The 16,036-nt window shown below is 42.3% G+C and overlaps 1 protein-coding gene across 2 annotated transcripts in view; it reads right to left on the bottom strand.

The window, feature by feature from the left end:
• LOC111866356 (limbic system-associated membrane protein) overlaps positions 1–16,036 on the bottom strand; it is a 434,138-nt gene that overhangs the window by 250,080 nt on the left and 168,022 nt on the right. For both annotated transcript variants that reach the window (XM_023855221.2, XM_023855222.2), the window contains exon 3: positions 10,318–10,451. In XM_023855221.2, coding sequence (XP_023710989.1) covers positions 10,318–10,451 — 134 coding nt within the window. The remainder of the gene's footprint in view (positions 1–10,317; positions 10,452–16,036) is intronic.

Here is a 16,036-nt window from a genome sequence, read left to right as displayed (position 1 = left end):
GAGGCACCCTTGTTGCCTGGCGCTGTGTTGCTAGTAACGCTAGCGGTAGTAACCGCTGTTACTACCGTAACAATCCTGTTGCGTCACAGTTACGTTACCTTGCGGAGGAGGGAGAGGGGATCGCTGACTCACCCGCCGCGTCACTGCTGGTGGGGGGTTCTCCTTTGCGCAACATGTCACAATATATTTGTGTGTGATAATATCATTCGGAAAATGTAAACAGATTTTTTAAATTTAAAGTTACTGAATAACGTGTTTTACACACACACACACACACACGCACATATATATATATAACCCGTCACACAAAGTTCAATAGTTAAGTAGAAAAATAATGCTTACAATTTCAATGAAACTACCATTAAATTAAGCAATCTCAAAAGAATCATTATTTTTATGAGTTCTATTTTGTAACGCCGTGTAGTCCGGTAGGTGTTACTTCCTTCTTTAGAACAAAGGAGTAAGCCGAACAAGAAACCATTAACAAGTAGGCGGGTTAACATTAAAACTCTAAGATTGCAGCAATATGTTACTCCGAAACGTCAGTAGGCTTCTACCGGGCTTTAAGGCGTGAATTCCCAGGAGGGAGTCACCGGTGGGAGAACAACGAATCTAACAAACCTTCTGTTATTATACTGTTTTGCCATATACTAAACAGAAACCAAACAAGATAGCTGTACTTTGAATTAGCGCGATGCCTAACCGGAGTTCTCCATAGTTCGAAGTTTTCTGAAGGCCCTCGCATGAGTGTGTGGGTGAGTGAGAGCATCTGACCTGAAGAGAATACGTTTCCAGTACCAGGGGCACAATGGGGCAACACAAGAGACGTACCACAACACCCATTTCTGTTTTGGGGGAAATAATGTGTTTTAAAAAACGAATATTCTTCAAAGTGTAGGATTTGAGGTTTTCACGCCGTGACTATGAGGAATGCCGTCTTCCGGGATGTGGCGCCGCGTAGATATTTTGTAAACCAAAATTGTGTTTTGTTAACCTGCAGGTCTACAGACACCTGCTCACGCTGGTTCATCGCTCGCGGATTTCTTAAACCATAAAGATGGAGGCGATACGTTCCTCCGAAACTTCACTTAAAAATATCTACACGGGCCACATCCCAGAAGACGGAATTTTTAATTTTCCAAAGTCTTCGACAAACAAAAATATAAGCCGATAAATTTAAATAAATAAATAAATAAATAAATGTAAATAGGAGATTTATGACTATATTGTGCTGGGAATCGAACCGCGATCGTCCTACAAGAACCAGTCACTTCACTGACCAATCCAGAAAACATATATGGCCTATTATTTGCATTCATAATTCGGGATTATATTTCAGCTTACAATATTATCTTCGTAAAACGCGCAGAACAACATTTTTTCTGAATGAAAACAAGAGTGAGGTCGGAAATTATGCCCCCCAAATGAGGAATGACGTTATATCGCACTGGTTTCTCAAGTGTACCGTATATCTTACGAGCGGTGTTCCATTTGCATGGAGTATTGGTGGATGCATAATTTGTAGGGAAAATCAGAAGTACTGTTCTGACGACCACAATCCGAATTTATTTGTACTGGAACTAAACTTGGTACATGGCGATGACAAAGTAATGTTTACAAGTCTAAGTTATAGCGCGGTAGCTATATCGCTCTTCTGCATGAAGAGCAAGGTAAAGGTTTTTTTTTTAATTCGCTTAAGGGGGGGGCTGAGTCCAACTGGGTTCACTGGGCACGGTGGCCACTGATTGCCCTACTGTATCTGCCCCGGGTTACTATGATGATGGAGAATTTGTTGGAATGAAGATTGGCAGGGGAAACCGAAGTACTCGGAGAAAACCCGCCCCAGTGCTACTTTCTCCACCACGAATCCCACTTGACCAGACCCAGGATTGAACCCGGGCCGCCGCGATGGGAATCCAGCGACTAACCGCTTGAGCTATGGTGCGGCCAAGGTAGAGGACTTAACATCTGTGTCTGTATGAGGGAGAAAACACTGAGGATTTCAGTCTACAGAACGTGGCACCTTGGAGCCACGGCGTCGAACTGCTGTAGGTCTTAATAATTTATCGCCGTGAGAGGAATTAGAACCAAAGAAACCTCAAGTCTCGTATCAATTTAAGTACTGAAGAGCAAAATGCTCACGAGAGTAATTCTGCCTAAGACAGAGAATCTAACTGGAAGTTGGCGAAGAATAAGTAATGAGGAACTTCACGCCTCACACTCTTTGCCTAATATTAATAACACTGTAATTCAGCATCCTCCTGCATTGGTGTAACACTTTATACACTTACTTCCGTCTTTAATGCAGCTTTATTTGCAATTTCCTCTTAATTTAAAATTACATTAAAATTACAATTAAACTGCTACATGTTTCGGCCTTACTTATTGCAATAACACTGGAATATATCAGCTTAAGAAGTAATGCAGTGTAGGAATTTCAACGAATCAACAGTTGCCTGAGGATGGCAAACTAGGGCCGAAACATGTAGCAGTTTAATTGTGATTTTGATATTATTTTAAATTACGGAGAAATTGCAAACAAAGTTTCATTAAAGACGAAAGTATGTAAACTAATATTAGCATGGTAACCAACTCAAGCAGGATGAGACAGAAGTGACATGGCGATGCGGAATGCTCAAAAAGACTTGTGTTAAGGGAAAATAACAAGAAGAAGACCTACGTATAGATGGGAAGATAATAATATAATCTAGCATAAACAAATCTGGAGTAAAATTGAGATCACGATTCAATTTCTTCAGGAAAGGGTAGAAAGGTGCGCTTTCATTCAGAAGGTTATTAACCTCTAAAGGCTGAACAAATAAACATTTCTTAACCTGCTGAGTATCAGCTTTTGAAAGTACACTCAGGAATTTGTTTCAGATATGAATCATATTATTATACGCTATAGCGTAGTTGGTTGAGGCACTATGTTACAAGCCGGAAGTTCGTGGGTTTGAGTACCGATGAGGTAGATTTTTTCAATTTACTTTAACCTTCCAGCATCCTTATGGCTCTGGGGTCGACTCAGCGTCTAACAGAAGTGAGTATCATGAATCTTTCTGGTGGTTAAAAGCGGCCGGCGCCTAAGGTTAACAACCTTATCGGCATCTATGAGCCAATTGTCTAGAGAAAATATGGGAGCCTCGAAGTCTCGCAACCCTATGGGTCGTCGAGGCCTGTTACAGGGATGGCTATAGCTCTGTATCTTTTTGTGTAAAGTACATTATTATCACCTACTTACTTATGACAATATCTATTGTTACGTACAAAGATGAGAAAGTGAAAGGATAGTGATAGAGAGAGACCAGCTTTCACTTGCCTGTGGAGCCATGAGGGGTTTATTTTGTCGAATGCTGGCCACCCATTTGTACACAGAAACCTAACAGAAAGTTTCCACTGAATACTGTGGGCACAGCCTTTCAAGGCAGTCGTGTCGCGGTCATACACGAAACTGACAGCGAATAACACAAGGCACAAAATGCAGGACAAACGGAACGATTTTATGAAGCCTGTACACTACATATGCACATGTTTCCATATAAATGGCGCCCAATATGTATATCTAAGACTGAAAACAATTTCAGTTTCATCTCAAATTAGCGAAATACTTACGTTTCATCTAACCCTGCCTTAACTCCTTAATGAAAGGGGAAGTACCTATAGTTCTCAAGGGGAGAAATGAGCATTTTGGTACACTCTGGTACAAAAATCAAGAGTAGTGACAAATTTGGAGAGACAAGCTTAGATGCGAATATAAAAGTAAAATGGATATTAGAGACTTATAGTGTGAAATTGGGGACTAGATGTATTTGTCTTGGAACAGGACCAAATGGCGACGTTTCGTGATAAAGTTGATGAAGCTTCTGATTTCTTGATCATCCGTGTTGTTACAAACTTCTCATGACAGAATCTCTGCCATGGAGGTATTAGAATATCCCTAATAATATTTATTGTGTTATATAAGTTATTGTTCCATGTGCTGTATCAAATGTGTCAAAGAGATTTATATGCACGGTCACTATTTTGCAGGAACAAAATTGTTTAAGCCAATAAACATAGACAGTGGAGAAATAATGCCATCGTTCGAGATTATTTCCATCTATAAAGAATTGGATGAAGCTACTGAAAATGTGGAGATTCTGTCAATTCTCGAGATAATATCTCTCTGTATTTGCACTGCTTCTCTGCAGACCATTATGCAATTTAGCTCTGGAAAATAAACCATTTTATTCACTTTGCTTGAAGCAAAGGAATATAAATGGGAAATAAAATGGAGAAGGGAAAAATATGGATGAATCTGTCCGCCCCCAAAAAATGACGATCAATTTAAATAATGATAGGCAATTAAGGTAAAGCCTACCCTAAAATTTGTCAAACGTCTTTCTCGTGTTCCTAAGTGAGAGGCTCATGTTACAAAGGCCTTGTTCTATGAATTCAATTAATGAAATTCGACGATGTTATAATAGTATTTTGACGTTCTTTCCGTAAAATAGCAAAGCTTCATAGAAGTGCCTAATTTCAGCAGGCACAGGTTCCAACGAAGTAAAGTTCGTCATATATCCAAAGTATGTAACTTTGCAGGCCGGTTTCTGATCTGTCTCCCCACAAGCTTCTCTCCAGCTGTTCAGCACTTACAGCGTTGGTGTTAAGCCCCATCTGGGGCCCAAGACCTGATTTCTGTTACTGTCGGGCAGTGGCGGTTTTGCCGATGTGGGGCGCCCTCTTTGACGACAGAACGGGTATGTCAGTTACAGCGGTCACAATCAATGGTACATGTCATTTTTATTTACAACTTCAAATGTCGGCATTCTACATAGTCAGTTGTCAAAGGCCGCGCCACAGCTCAAGCGGTTAGTCGCAGGCTTCCCTCCGCGGCGCCCCGGGTTCAATCCCGGGTCTGGTCAAGTGGGATTTGTGGTAGACAAAGTGGCGACGGGGCAGGTTTTCTCCGAGTACTTCGGTTTCCCCTGCCAACCTTCATTCCACCAATTGCTCCACAATCACCCTCACCTATCATCTGGGGCTGGTACAATAGGCCAGAAGTGGCCGCAGTACAAGGGACTTAGTCCCATTACACTAGTAATAAAAAAAATAGTCAGTTGTCAAGAGTCTGGTTCCTTGTGGATACTTACTATTCACCATTTTATATATAACTCTACTAGAAATGTATGTACAGTATATACAAGGCTTTTGTCAGTCTAGGTTGGGCATAGCTCATGTTATAGAGGCTGCCATCTGCTGAACAGTCACCAAGCTTAAGACTGTTACATCTTTGTCACATCTCAGAGTCAGAGTTACTTTACGACTAGCGATTTACCGCCCATCACTTCGTCTTGGCGACAATCCCCTTGAGACTCACGACCAGTAATTTTATTTTCCAAATGAACAGTTGCGGTTATAGTCCTTATGTGACATCCTCTCTGACGAGAGGATTGGTCTGTCGTTTACAATTGTTCCTGGTACTGGCCAGCGCAGTCATTTTCTGGTCCGAGCCGCGGGGGCATCATGACCACATTTTACTGTCTGAGATTCAAGTCTCCGCCAAACTGGAGGGCCCCCAATATAATACGAGCCTCATGGCCGTTATATAAACTCGGCATAGATCAAACAGAAAGCAGCGCGTTGTCTAGCAATGGCCCGACAGTTCCTCTATTGTTGTGTGTGCATCCGTTGCCGCGGAAAATCTTTACCATCCCGTTGCCTAGGAACGGACGGATTGGTTGTTAAACTATACCGTCGTCATGCCACAATAAAAGGTTGTGTGAACTGCAGTGGTTCGATGTCTGTACGATACTTCAAGCATAAAATTAATTTGGAATGTCACTGTGAAAGCAAACACGATGGTATAATATCAGAAGTCCCTACAGAAACTGCACAAGAAACATACTGAGATTATGGTCTCCTGGGATGTGAAGCCGTGTTGCTCGATAGATGGATACCAACCTATTGAACCTGCCGCCTCCATCTTCAGAGAAGAAGAAATTGCGGTACGTGGCTTTGTAACTACATGACGTCACATTTCAGAAGCCGTAATAACAATAACCACTGCCGTGACAACCAAAAACCTCATAAAAATTTACCTTCTTGCTGACATAGTGGTATTTCTGATAGAATCTGAATTCGCATCCGCCATGGGATGGCCTCCCAATAAAAACAAAGTACAATCGACTGAAATAACTTCAAAGTGAACCAAGCTGCAATCTCGTCTGTGCCCCTTCTTTAGCCATTAAAGAAACAAAAGGAAGAGAAAGCGGATGGACGTTGACATTGCTGGGAAACATCAACAGACCGGGGATTAAGACAACAATAACGATTATTCTGGTCGGCCAGATGGAGGTCAACACATCCAAACTTGCAATGTCTCGAATCCCTTTCAAGTAAGATCTTAAAGCTTACCCAGGACTTCACATGTGAAGCAGCGCCACACCACGCAGCTGTTGCGCACCAACCAAATGTCGAACCTCCGTGACGCACAGAGGGAAGGATCGGCCTCTGTTGTAGCAGCAGAAAGACACTTGCGCGCTCCAGCATATTGCTGGAACCTGATAAAGGGCAACTCGACGGAGCAGAATTCTTCTGGAGTGTCTAGACAGCTACTCAGCTAACCAAGAAATTCCCCTACCTTTAATGACCTCGAAGGTTCATTATCATGTTCAGGAGCGGGACAGTTCATTTGGTATAGCGATAAGCTACAGGCTGGAGGGCCGGTGTTCAATCCCCGGCAGGGACAAAGACATTTTTATCTATCTCACAGCGTCGAGACTGGCTCTGGGGCATCATATCCAATGGGTACTTGAAACCCTTTCTCCGAGGGTACAGCGGCCGGGACGTGAAGCTGACTACACACCTCCACCTATTGCCGAGGTCAAGAATGGTGGAGCTATATATCCAACGGCATACGTCTTTATGCCGTGGGGCTTAATTCATTATTTTACCTTTTACTTTCATGATGTTCATAAGGACTCATCACTGAACCAGATGAACATAGTGGTATTTCGTGAATACTTTATTCGAGAAAACGTATATTTAAATATATTTATTAAGTTTTGCTGCTCTGAAATTTCTGTTTTAAGTAGAGGAAGCGGTTGTCATTTCGGTGCCATAACCTTAAGAAAATGTCAGCCAAAATTTCTGACCGAAAATTTTCTTTCTTTAAAATTTCTAATCACGAACAAGATCACTCAGTTCTCCTCGATATATTGAGGTTCTGTCAATGTAATTCAAATAATGGCTCGACAATATACACATTTCCCGCTACTAGAAAACATTGAGCCTCCCCACAACTTTCTACATTTGTATAATTTTCATCAAGTACACCACATTTTTCCAGCGGCCCTGGTACAAGAAATCTTCATCGTCTAACATATGCCTCATGACTGAGCGTAAATCTAGATACTGTACGTGTGCTTAATCTCTCCAATAATCTCTAGTATATTTGTAAACAGAAACGATAGTCCTCCAAGTGGTAATGCAACTCTCTCCATATTATCGTAATACTGAAAGCCATTTGCTTGACCGATTTTGCAACCTGTCGAAGTCCTTATTAAATAAGATCTAAAATTTTGTGGCGATGATATATTAATACAATTACTGTTTTCCTGGGCATTATCTATCGTCCTCCTTTTGTTTAAAACACGACGTTTCGGAGACTGGATTACATCTCCATCTTCAGGTGGAACCTATTCAGCTGGGGCCCAATCGAGAGGAACCAGCTCTACGGATTGGGCACAGAATCCAGTCTCCGAAACGTCGTGTTTTAAATTAAAACAAGACGATGGATAATGTCCAGCTACACAGCAGCTGTAAGAGATAAACACTTAGGATTGCCGGATTGGGGCTTTGTATATCCCTCGGTATTCTAAAGAACACATTGCTTGGGAAATTGGACCTCTTTCCGTCCTCAGGTGAGGGAGTACCAGGCACCTATTCTGCCTGGTTTGTTAGAAAGAGATAACCTCAATCACTGAACCTCTAGCTCTTTCTAACAGACCTGATAAAGTCTCTCTCCCCCCCCCCCCCACCTCCCCAAGTGAACGGAAACAGATCAAGTTTCAGTAAAGTTATGTCCTTCACAATCCCAGACGATTAAAAGTCGAAAAATCTCGCAATCCTTACTGTTATACACAACCGTCAGAGCCCTTTAAAATTTTAGAGAACAAAAATATCTCCCAAGTCTTGTCCTCATGCCCTGTATTATAACCAAAACAGAGTTCGTGTGCTTGATTAAAGAGAAGAGTGAAATTTACTCTTTCAGATTTAAATGACAACTCTCCGCACACAACATAAACTGTCTGGATGGTTTACTCACTTTGGGCGGCATGCTGGTATAAAAAAATACGCAAGCATTCACACGCACAAAAGCGAAGCATTCACCACGAAGCGGCTCTATATCCATTCAGACAAAAACAGGAATAAAATGCAAGAGTGTCACTGAGCGAAATCAAGTAACTGTCTGCCAACTGAAAACCAATATGTAAGATGTATGACAGAACTGAACAAGTAGGATCATTTCCTGAACATGAACGTGGAAGCAGTGGCGTGCGGAACTCCATATAGCAGAGGAGGAGCAGACAGTAGACGTCTCCCTCTTCCAATCATGCCTAAATCGTAAATGTAGATTCTAAAGGATTTTGACGGCGTATAACACACATAATTAATGGGGTTTTGGACTCTGTTCATCGTCCGGTGTTCTAAAAACAAGAGAACATGACGTTTCGGGAACTGGATGTGTTTCTGTCCTCAGGTGAGGTGGGAAGGTACCTACCCTGGTGAGTTAAATTTGTGGCCAAAGTAGTTACTTTTCTGACGACCATAACATCCAGAAAATGATTCTCACTGTCTTGACTCTATTTTAACAGTTGACCAGATGGAAGGCCTTGTGCTTTTGGGGTGGCTGAGGAAATTCTGTAACGGCTCTGGGCCATGAGACCAGACCAGAAATATGTCAAGATACCTGAGCCAGAGCGATGGTTTGTGTTGTACCGAGTCAAGAGCCAGTTTCTCAGAATTCTCCGCGTATATGCTGCTAATGATGGGTGGCAGAGAGTTTCCCACAGTCATGCCACTTTTCTGTTGGAAGAACTTATTGTCCACCTGAAAATATGTGGTTCTCAAACAAACTTCCAGCAGCTCCGTGATGGCTTCGACCTGCAAGACATAATGTTCCGACAGCATTTCATCGTTATGGAGCTTATTTCTGATGACTTGAAGGGTTTCATCGACTGGCATATTAGTGAAAAGACTAAAAAGATCGAAGTAAAAGAGGGTACCAGAAGATCGAAGATTTACAGACTTCGACGACTCTACGAAGTGCCCCGAATTCTTTACGAAGGATTCTGATTCTCCGACAAGAGGACTGAGTATCTTATGGAAAAAACCAGCCGGGTCATAACAAGGGGAACCCATGGAACTCACTATAGGCTTGAGAGTGACGTCAGGTGTATGAACCTTGGGCAGACCATGTAGAGGTCTGCTGTAGCATGGAGTCAACTAATATTTTAGAACTATAGGAAGAGCAGTTTTATGTTTAGAAAGGAGTTTCTGCACGTTCCTCTTAATCTCAGCAGTAGGATCTTTGGGACATTCATAAGCTCCGGACTCTAACAAAGTGTACAACTTATCCTTATATTTGGATTCATCCAATATCACCGTGCAGTTGCTTTGTCTGACTGAAGAGTCATAATGTCTCTATTACGCCTCAACGATTTCACACCTCTGAACTGATTTTTAGTCGTGTTAGTCCTGGACTAACATTGACTTGATCTGCCAGCTGAATTACATGCTCAGAGTCTGTGGAAGTCTGGAAGCAACGTATTCCATAGCACATGCCATGTCTAGGTTTGAGTGTGGATTCATTATAGAAAATTTCAAAACCTTCATAAGGACTGCTTCCTCAGATTCTTTAAAAACTCACCCGCTCAACCACGGAGCTGAGCTCTTCTCGAGAAGCCGCCAGTTGTGCAGCCACTGAAGAAATTCCCAGCATTTTATGGAACCAGAAGGTTCATTACCGCGCTCACAAGAGCCCCCCACTGGTCCCTATCCTGAGCCAGACCGATCCAGTCCAAACCATCCCATCCTATCTCTCTAAGATCCATTTTAATGTTGTCCACCCACTTACGTACGTCTGTAAAAACATGTCTGGAAATAGTAAGGATAAATTTCTTGCAATCCAAAGCTGGGGTTGACGAGACTCTGTTTCCTTGATTATTGAGAAGAGAGAACTTATGAATAACAATCGCTTTCTATGGTAAAAACTGATGGCTAAATCTATAACAGCAGCAACATGTAATTATTATGCTCTTTTCAGTAGCTTACCCTTCTTGTCCACGTGATTGTAGGAACAGGGTTGCCAGATGCTCGGCATTCCAAAGTGACGGCTGATCCCTTTTTTACCTCCATTGCGCCTCTGCGTGTTCCATCAGATGATACGAAGTCGATTCGGGGCGGTACTGCAACAAAATGGCCACTATTCATGACACAAGTCGCACTTCATTTTGTTACTCTCGATGTCATGTACACTCGCCAACAAATATTGAGATGGTCAAAAGGAGGGAATGGGATTTGGGGACATATAGAAGGCACACAGAAGTGATAAATACACACCAAAGTCTAGCCAGAGACGTAGGTTTGAGGTAGGCTTTTATGAACACAGCAGAGAAACTTCGGGTTCTTAACCCTTTAATGCTCAGTGGTGGCTACACGTAAAATTTGCTCTGACATATGAAAACTCTCCATTCTGACAGCAGTGTGTATTTGTCTGCTTCATATGGTTCTCACAGCAAACAGCGACTGCTTCCCTGCATAGCATTAACCGGTTTGTCTTTTTAGCAGAGACGCAAATATATTTCCTGTGACGTACTAACAGAACTCTTGGTATATTATTTCGAAGAAATTCAGTCCTTAATGGGTTAAACGCACCTGAATTCGACGATTACACGAGCAACTTCTAGCTTCTCAAGACGGACTTCGACAATAGAGTCTGATAGTTAAACGTCAACTTAGCTCGTGAGTGCAGTAAATGCCAAAGTTCGCTTCCCCGTATATGGGAACATGAAGATACAGTATCCCAGCATGATAGATCATTCAATAAACAAGTGGACCGCCTATGTGTTAGAGGAGATGTATGCGACGGTTGCGTCATCTCATGTAACTTCAATTTCTGCTTATTTACAGAACACACTTCACGGGAATCCTTGAGAAGCTGGAAGTAGCCACGTTAATTATGACATTCAAACCATTTCTTGGAAGACAAAGATTTACTGGACTGCTCAGAGAGTCCGCCATGGGCCCTACCCTTAGCCAGATGAATCCAATCTACATTTTCACATACTGTTTTGCTGAGATACTCGTATATTATTATTTCTTCATGTACGCCCAGGTCTCCCAAGTGTACCTCCCTTCATGATCCTCAGATAAAACTTTGTATGTATTTGTCATCTCTCACATGCGTGATCCGTACCCGACCCACCACATTCCCCCTTGATGTCATGGAAATAATCCAATTCAATTCAGTTCTTTATTATTTACGTGCCTAACCAAAAGCTACAAGGCCAACTACAGGCACAGCACAGTGTAGATATAGGAAATTACACTATGGACAAACACAACATAAAATAGAAGACAAATTACAACAAGCACTGGACGAAAACCGTATAAATGCAGAAAAAGTAAATAAAGACGAGAAGTAACAAGAACATGATAAATGAGAACTGTATAATAGAGAATATTAGGATTATAAACAAATAATATTAAAAATTTTAGGTAATGATTATAAATCTGATTGACAGAAACTGTTCCGATTGCAAATATGTCGAGATCTTTACCAACCGCGTTGGCAGCGCAGGCGCACCGAGCAGAAGAACAGTATTTATTAGAGGGACAAACACCAAACAATGAGAAGTTCCTAAGATTGCTGGGAGGAACACGAAGGCTAACATTTTCCAAAAGGGAAGCGCAGAATTTAAGGCCACAAGAGATCTTAACAAAAAAAAAAAAGAAGATGATGATGATGATGATAAGTGAACAGTTTAAATCGTGAAGATCCTGTTTATGTGCTTTTCTCCGGCCTCCTCTTACCGCTTCTCTCCAAAGGTCAAATATTTTCCTCGGTTCCCTGTTCTCAAATATCTTAGTATGTTGTTATCTTACGGAGACATACCAAATTTCGCACCCTTACAAAGGTGTAGCCAGGAGGCAGGGGGAGGTCAGACGAGCTCTGGGATGGTCGGCCGAGAAGTCGGGATTCGATTCTCGGCAGGGACAAGAGATTTGTCCCTCCTCTAAACCGTCCACACCGACTCTGAAGCCCATCCAAACTCCTATTCAATGCGTACCAGGGACACTTTCCCCGGGATTAAAGCGGTTGGAACTTGAAACTGACCACTCACATCCATCTATTATCAAGGTTAAGAATGCGCTGATTTATACATCTCCATTCAGGCACAATAGATCACTGTGGTCACGGGGCAAGGGCCAAAAAGTCCCACTCTTTATACATTCATTCATACATCCCCATGCATTTTCATGTTTACGTTTCCTTGGTAAGATAAAGAAGTAAAGTTTGAATAAAATTCTGCCTTTTATCAATAACCCCCTGTACCGCGTACATGCAAAACTACAGAGATTATCCGCAGGCTCACTGTAGTAACTGTCTCTATTAGTCAGACAACTTGTTAACTGTACAACCTCTTCAACAGGCAACCAAGTCTGAATAACGTGGAGTTATCCATTTCTTGATTACCGAGGGAGCCAAACACGCCCGTATTTGCCGTCAGATAAAGCCGGTTAATGGCAAACACTGCAACGGAGAACATCTGTGCACAACTGCCAGCAGATATTCGTAATGGGAGGGGATTCACATGAGAATAATCCCAGAACATGTCGACTACGTGAGGTCATTTCAAGTGCAATTGTTGCTGCATTGTACTGCACATAGCACATCAAAACAAGTGTTGGACAAATAGTTCTCATTATATACCCTTGTAACTTTCACTTTTATCAGCAATTAAAGGGGGCAGTGAGAGGTCAATGGTTCCATTCGAACGTATATACGAGGGCCAGGATCTCTTTTTAAGAAGGAAATAACCAACTAGGAATACGTAGATGCACGTGGGAGAATAATATTCTGACGCACATGACCATTGCTAGACAACGGCTCGGTAAACAGTTCTGGAGTTACACTTTCAACAACAGGATATCCATTGCTAGGTAACAGGCTAATAAACACTCATTCTAGGACAACAATAGAGAATAGTTTTCCGTGGGGTCCGTGTCGAAGAATTGAGAGTCGAATACCGAAGCTGGCAGTTGTAGTTGTGTGAGGACAACGGAGAAGTAGAACAAGAATGGAGCATGTTCTAATGATTTGCGAAGTGGCGCTACACTTGATTATGATTAAGAGTAATTGTAAAACAAGGTGTTAATAAATCCAATCATCCAATCCAGAACCCCGGACTCGTGACAATATTAAGATATATCCTAGAGAAATAGGTTGGGAAGGTGCGGAGTAGATTGATGTAACTCAGGATAGGGACCAGCGGAGCGCTCCTGTTAACACTGTAGTAAACCTTCGGGTTCCTCAATAAGATGGGAAAGTCGTGAGTAGAAGAGGGACTGTGTGGCTTCTCGAGGGCTCGGCTTCAGAGTTAGTTACGTACGTACGTAGTTAGTTAGGGTCATGGCCGCGCCATAGTTCTAGTAGTTAGTCGCTGGCTTCGAGATCCCGGGTCTGGTCAAGTGGGATTTGTGGTGGACAAAGTGGTGCTGGGGCAGGTTTTCTCCGAGTACTTGGGTTTCCCCTTCCAATCTTCATTCCACCAATTGCTCCACAATCACGCTCACATGTCATCTGGGGCTGGTACAATAGGCCAGAAGTGGCCGCACTACAAGGGACTTAGTCCCACCCCACTAGCAATAAAAAGAATAGGGTCATAACTTTCTTTCAGTAGTAGCCATCTCCTTTCGAAGAGAATGGTCTCTACCGACACACAGGATTATAGGTTTACAGAGTAACGCAAATTTATTTGGAATAAATCAAATTTCACACATCTTCGTCGCTGTTCATTTGTTTTCTAATCGAATTTACATTTAATACAATACCATTATTTTGCAAAATTTGAGGTTTTCACCGCAATGAGTATAAAGAATGCCTTCTTCTGAGATGTGGCACCGTAGATCTTGTGTGAACCGACGTTCCGGAAGAACGTCTGAAGCCCCCTGCTCACGCTGTTTCCTCGCTCCCGGGTTTTTCTACCCTGAAGATGGAGGCGATACGTTCATCCGAAACGTCGGTTCACACAAGATCTACACGGCTCCACATCCCACAAGACGACATTCTTCGCCATTAAATTGCTTTAAAGGCAAATGAGTTTCTTAGACGAATACTGTCATGACATGTCTTGAGTTCAATGCAATTTATATGTAGGCCATGGTTTGCTATTTGAGAGTATGAACTGATTCCCATTGTAGTTGTAGTAGTAATCACAATTAAGGCAAAATTTTGTGCGTATCGAACACCAGTCTTCAGACATTTCATTTCGGATTCACACTTAGCTTATCTAAAAGTGGAAGGGTGTCAACACAACAAATCGGATACTTAAAATTATTATCTTTCTACAGCTTTAATAATTTTGACATGACGAGATGAACAAACAAAACAGACTGAAAAGGATAAGGAGAAGAAGACGGAGAAACATTAAAATAGGAAGGGTAAAGAAGAGGGAAAGGAATAACAGAAACCAACAAACACACAAAAGAATGGGAAGATGCACGAAGAAAAAAAAAATAAAATGAATAAGAGGAGATAATATTATTATTATTATTATTGCTAGTGGGGTAGGACTAAGTCCCTTGTAGTGCGGCCACATCTGGCCTATTGTACCAGCCCCCGCAGATGATAGGTGAGGGTGATTGTGGAGCAATTGGTGGAATGAAGATTGGCAGGGGAAACCGAAGTACTCGGAGAAAACCTGCCCCGTCGCCACTTTGTCCACCACAAATCCCACTTGACCAGACCTGGGATCGAACCCGGGCCGCCGCCGTGGGAAGCCAGCGACTAGCCGCTTGAGCTATGGCGCGGCCAGAGAAGGAGCTAAGTAATACATTTGTATGTATAGTTAGGAAAGCATCGCTTGCCAACAGAACTGTTAAAGCTTCATAGTTATGCATGAAAGGGTTAAGAAGGTATCGTTATATGAGCCAAGAAACAATTAACTGGAATTCAGGGAAATAAGCAATTCTAAATAGAATTCGGGCATTTCTCCTGTACCATTATTTCCCCATCTGCTCGACGTCACTGCGACACGAAATAAGCCGATCTGTCGGGGAGCTGACTGATTGCTATGGTGGGGCGGGAACAATTCCAGTGATATAATCATTTCACTTGATGACGTGTTAAGGACACCATGTCAACGCAGAACGAAAAGAACTCATTCCAGGAGACACCACTCGCAAAAGGGGAAGATATAAAAGATAAGAAATAAGTAATGTCATTTTATGCGTGTCTGTTCAACGTCTAATGGCATCGGCAAGTGGAACTGCGGTCAAAATGTGAATGTTTCTCCGCGAATTTCTGTGCCGCTGTGTGACGCTAAAATTCATGGAATGGGGTCTCATATTGCAAGGACATACTTTTGAGAATGATCTCGGATCATTTCAGAACTAATCTCAGTTGGTGAAGTAACGCGCTGGACGGCCGAAGAATTGGGGTTCGATTCTCGGTAGGGACGAGAGATAGTTCTCCACAAAGTCAAGCCTGAATCCGGCGCCCATCAACCCTCCTTATGCAATGGTTACCGGGCACCGCTTCGCCGCGTGTTAAGCGGCAGGAGCTTGCAGCTGAACCTCTACGCATTGCCAACGATAAAAACTGTGGAGCTATACATCCACTCCCCAAGAAGTCTTCATGGCGCAGTGTTCAACTAATTTAGCATAAGGAAATCTTTAACTTTTTACCTTAGTCTTCATTGGCAAGTAGACAGGGAAGGTAGTAATGATAATTATTACAAGCAGTTTCATTAATAATAATAATAATAAT

This window comes from Cryptotermes secundus, unplaced genomic scaffold (genome assembly GCF_002891405.2).
Source record: "Cryptotermes secundus unplaced genomic scaffold, Csec_1.0 scaffold100, whole genome shotgun sequence".
In the NCBI taxonomy this organism is placed as follows: domain Eukaryota; kingdom Metazoa; phylum Arthropoda; class Insecta; order Blattodea; family Kalotermitidae; genus Cryptotermes; species Cryptotermes secundus.
The sequence above is the reverse complement of the archived record's forward strand: the minus strand, read 5'-3'. Positions and strand labels throughout refer to the sequence as shown.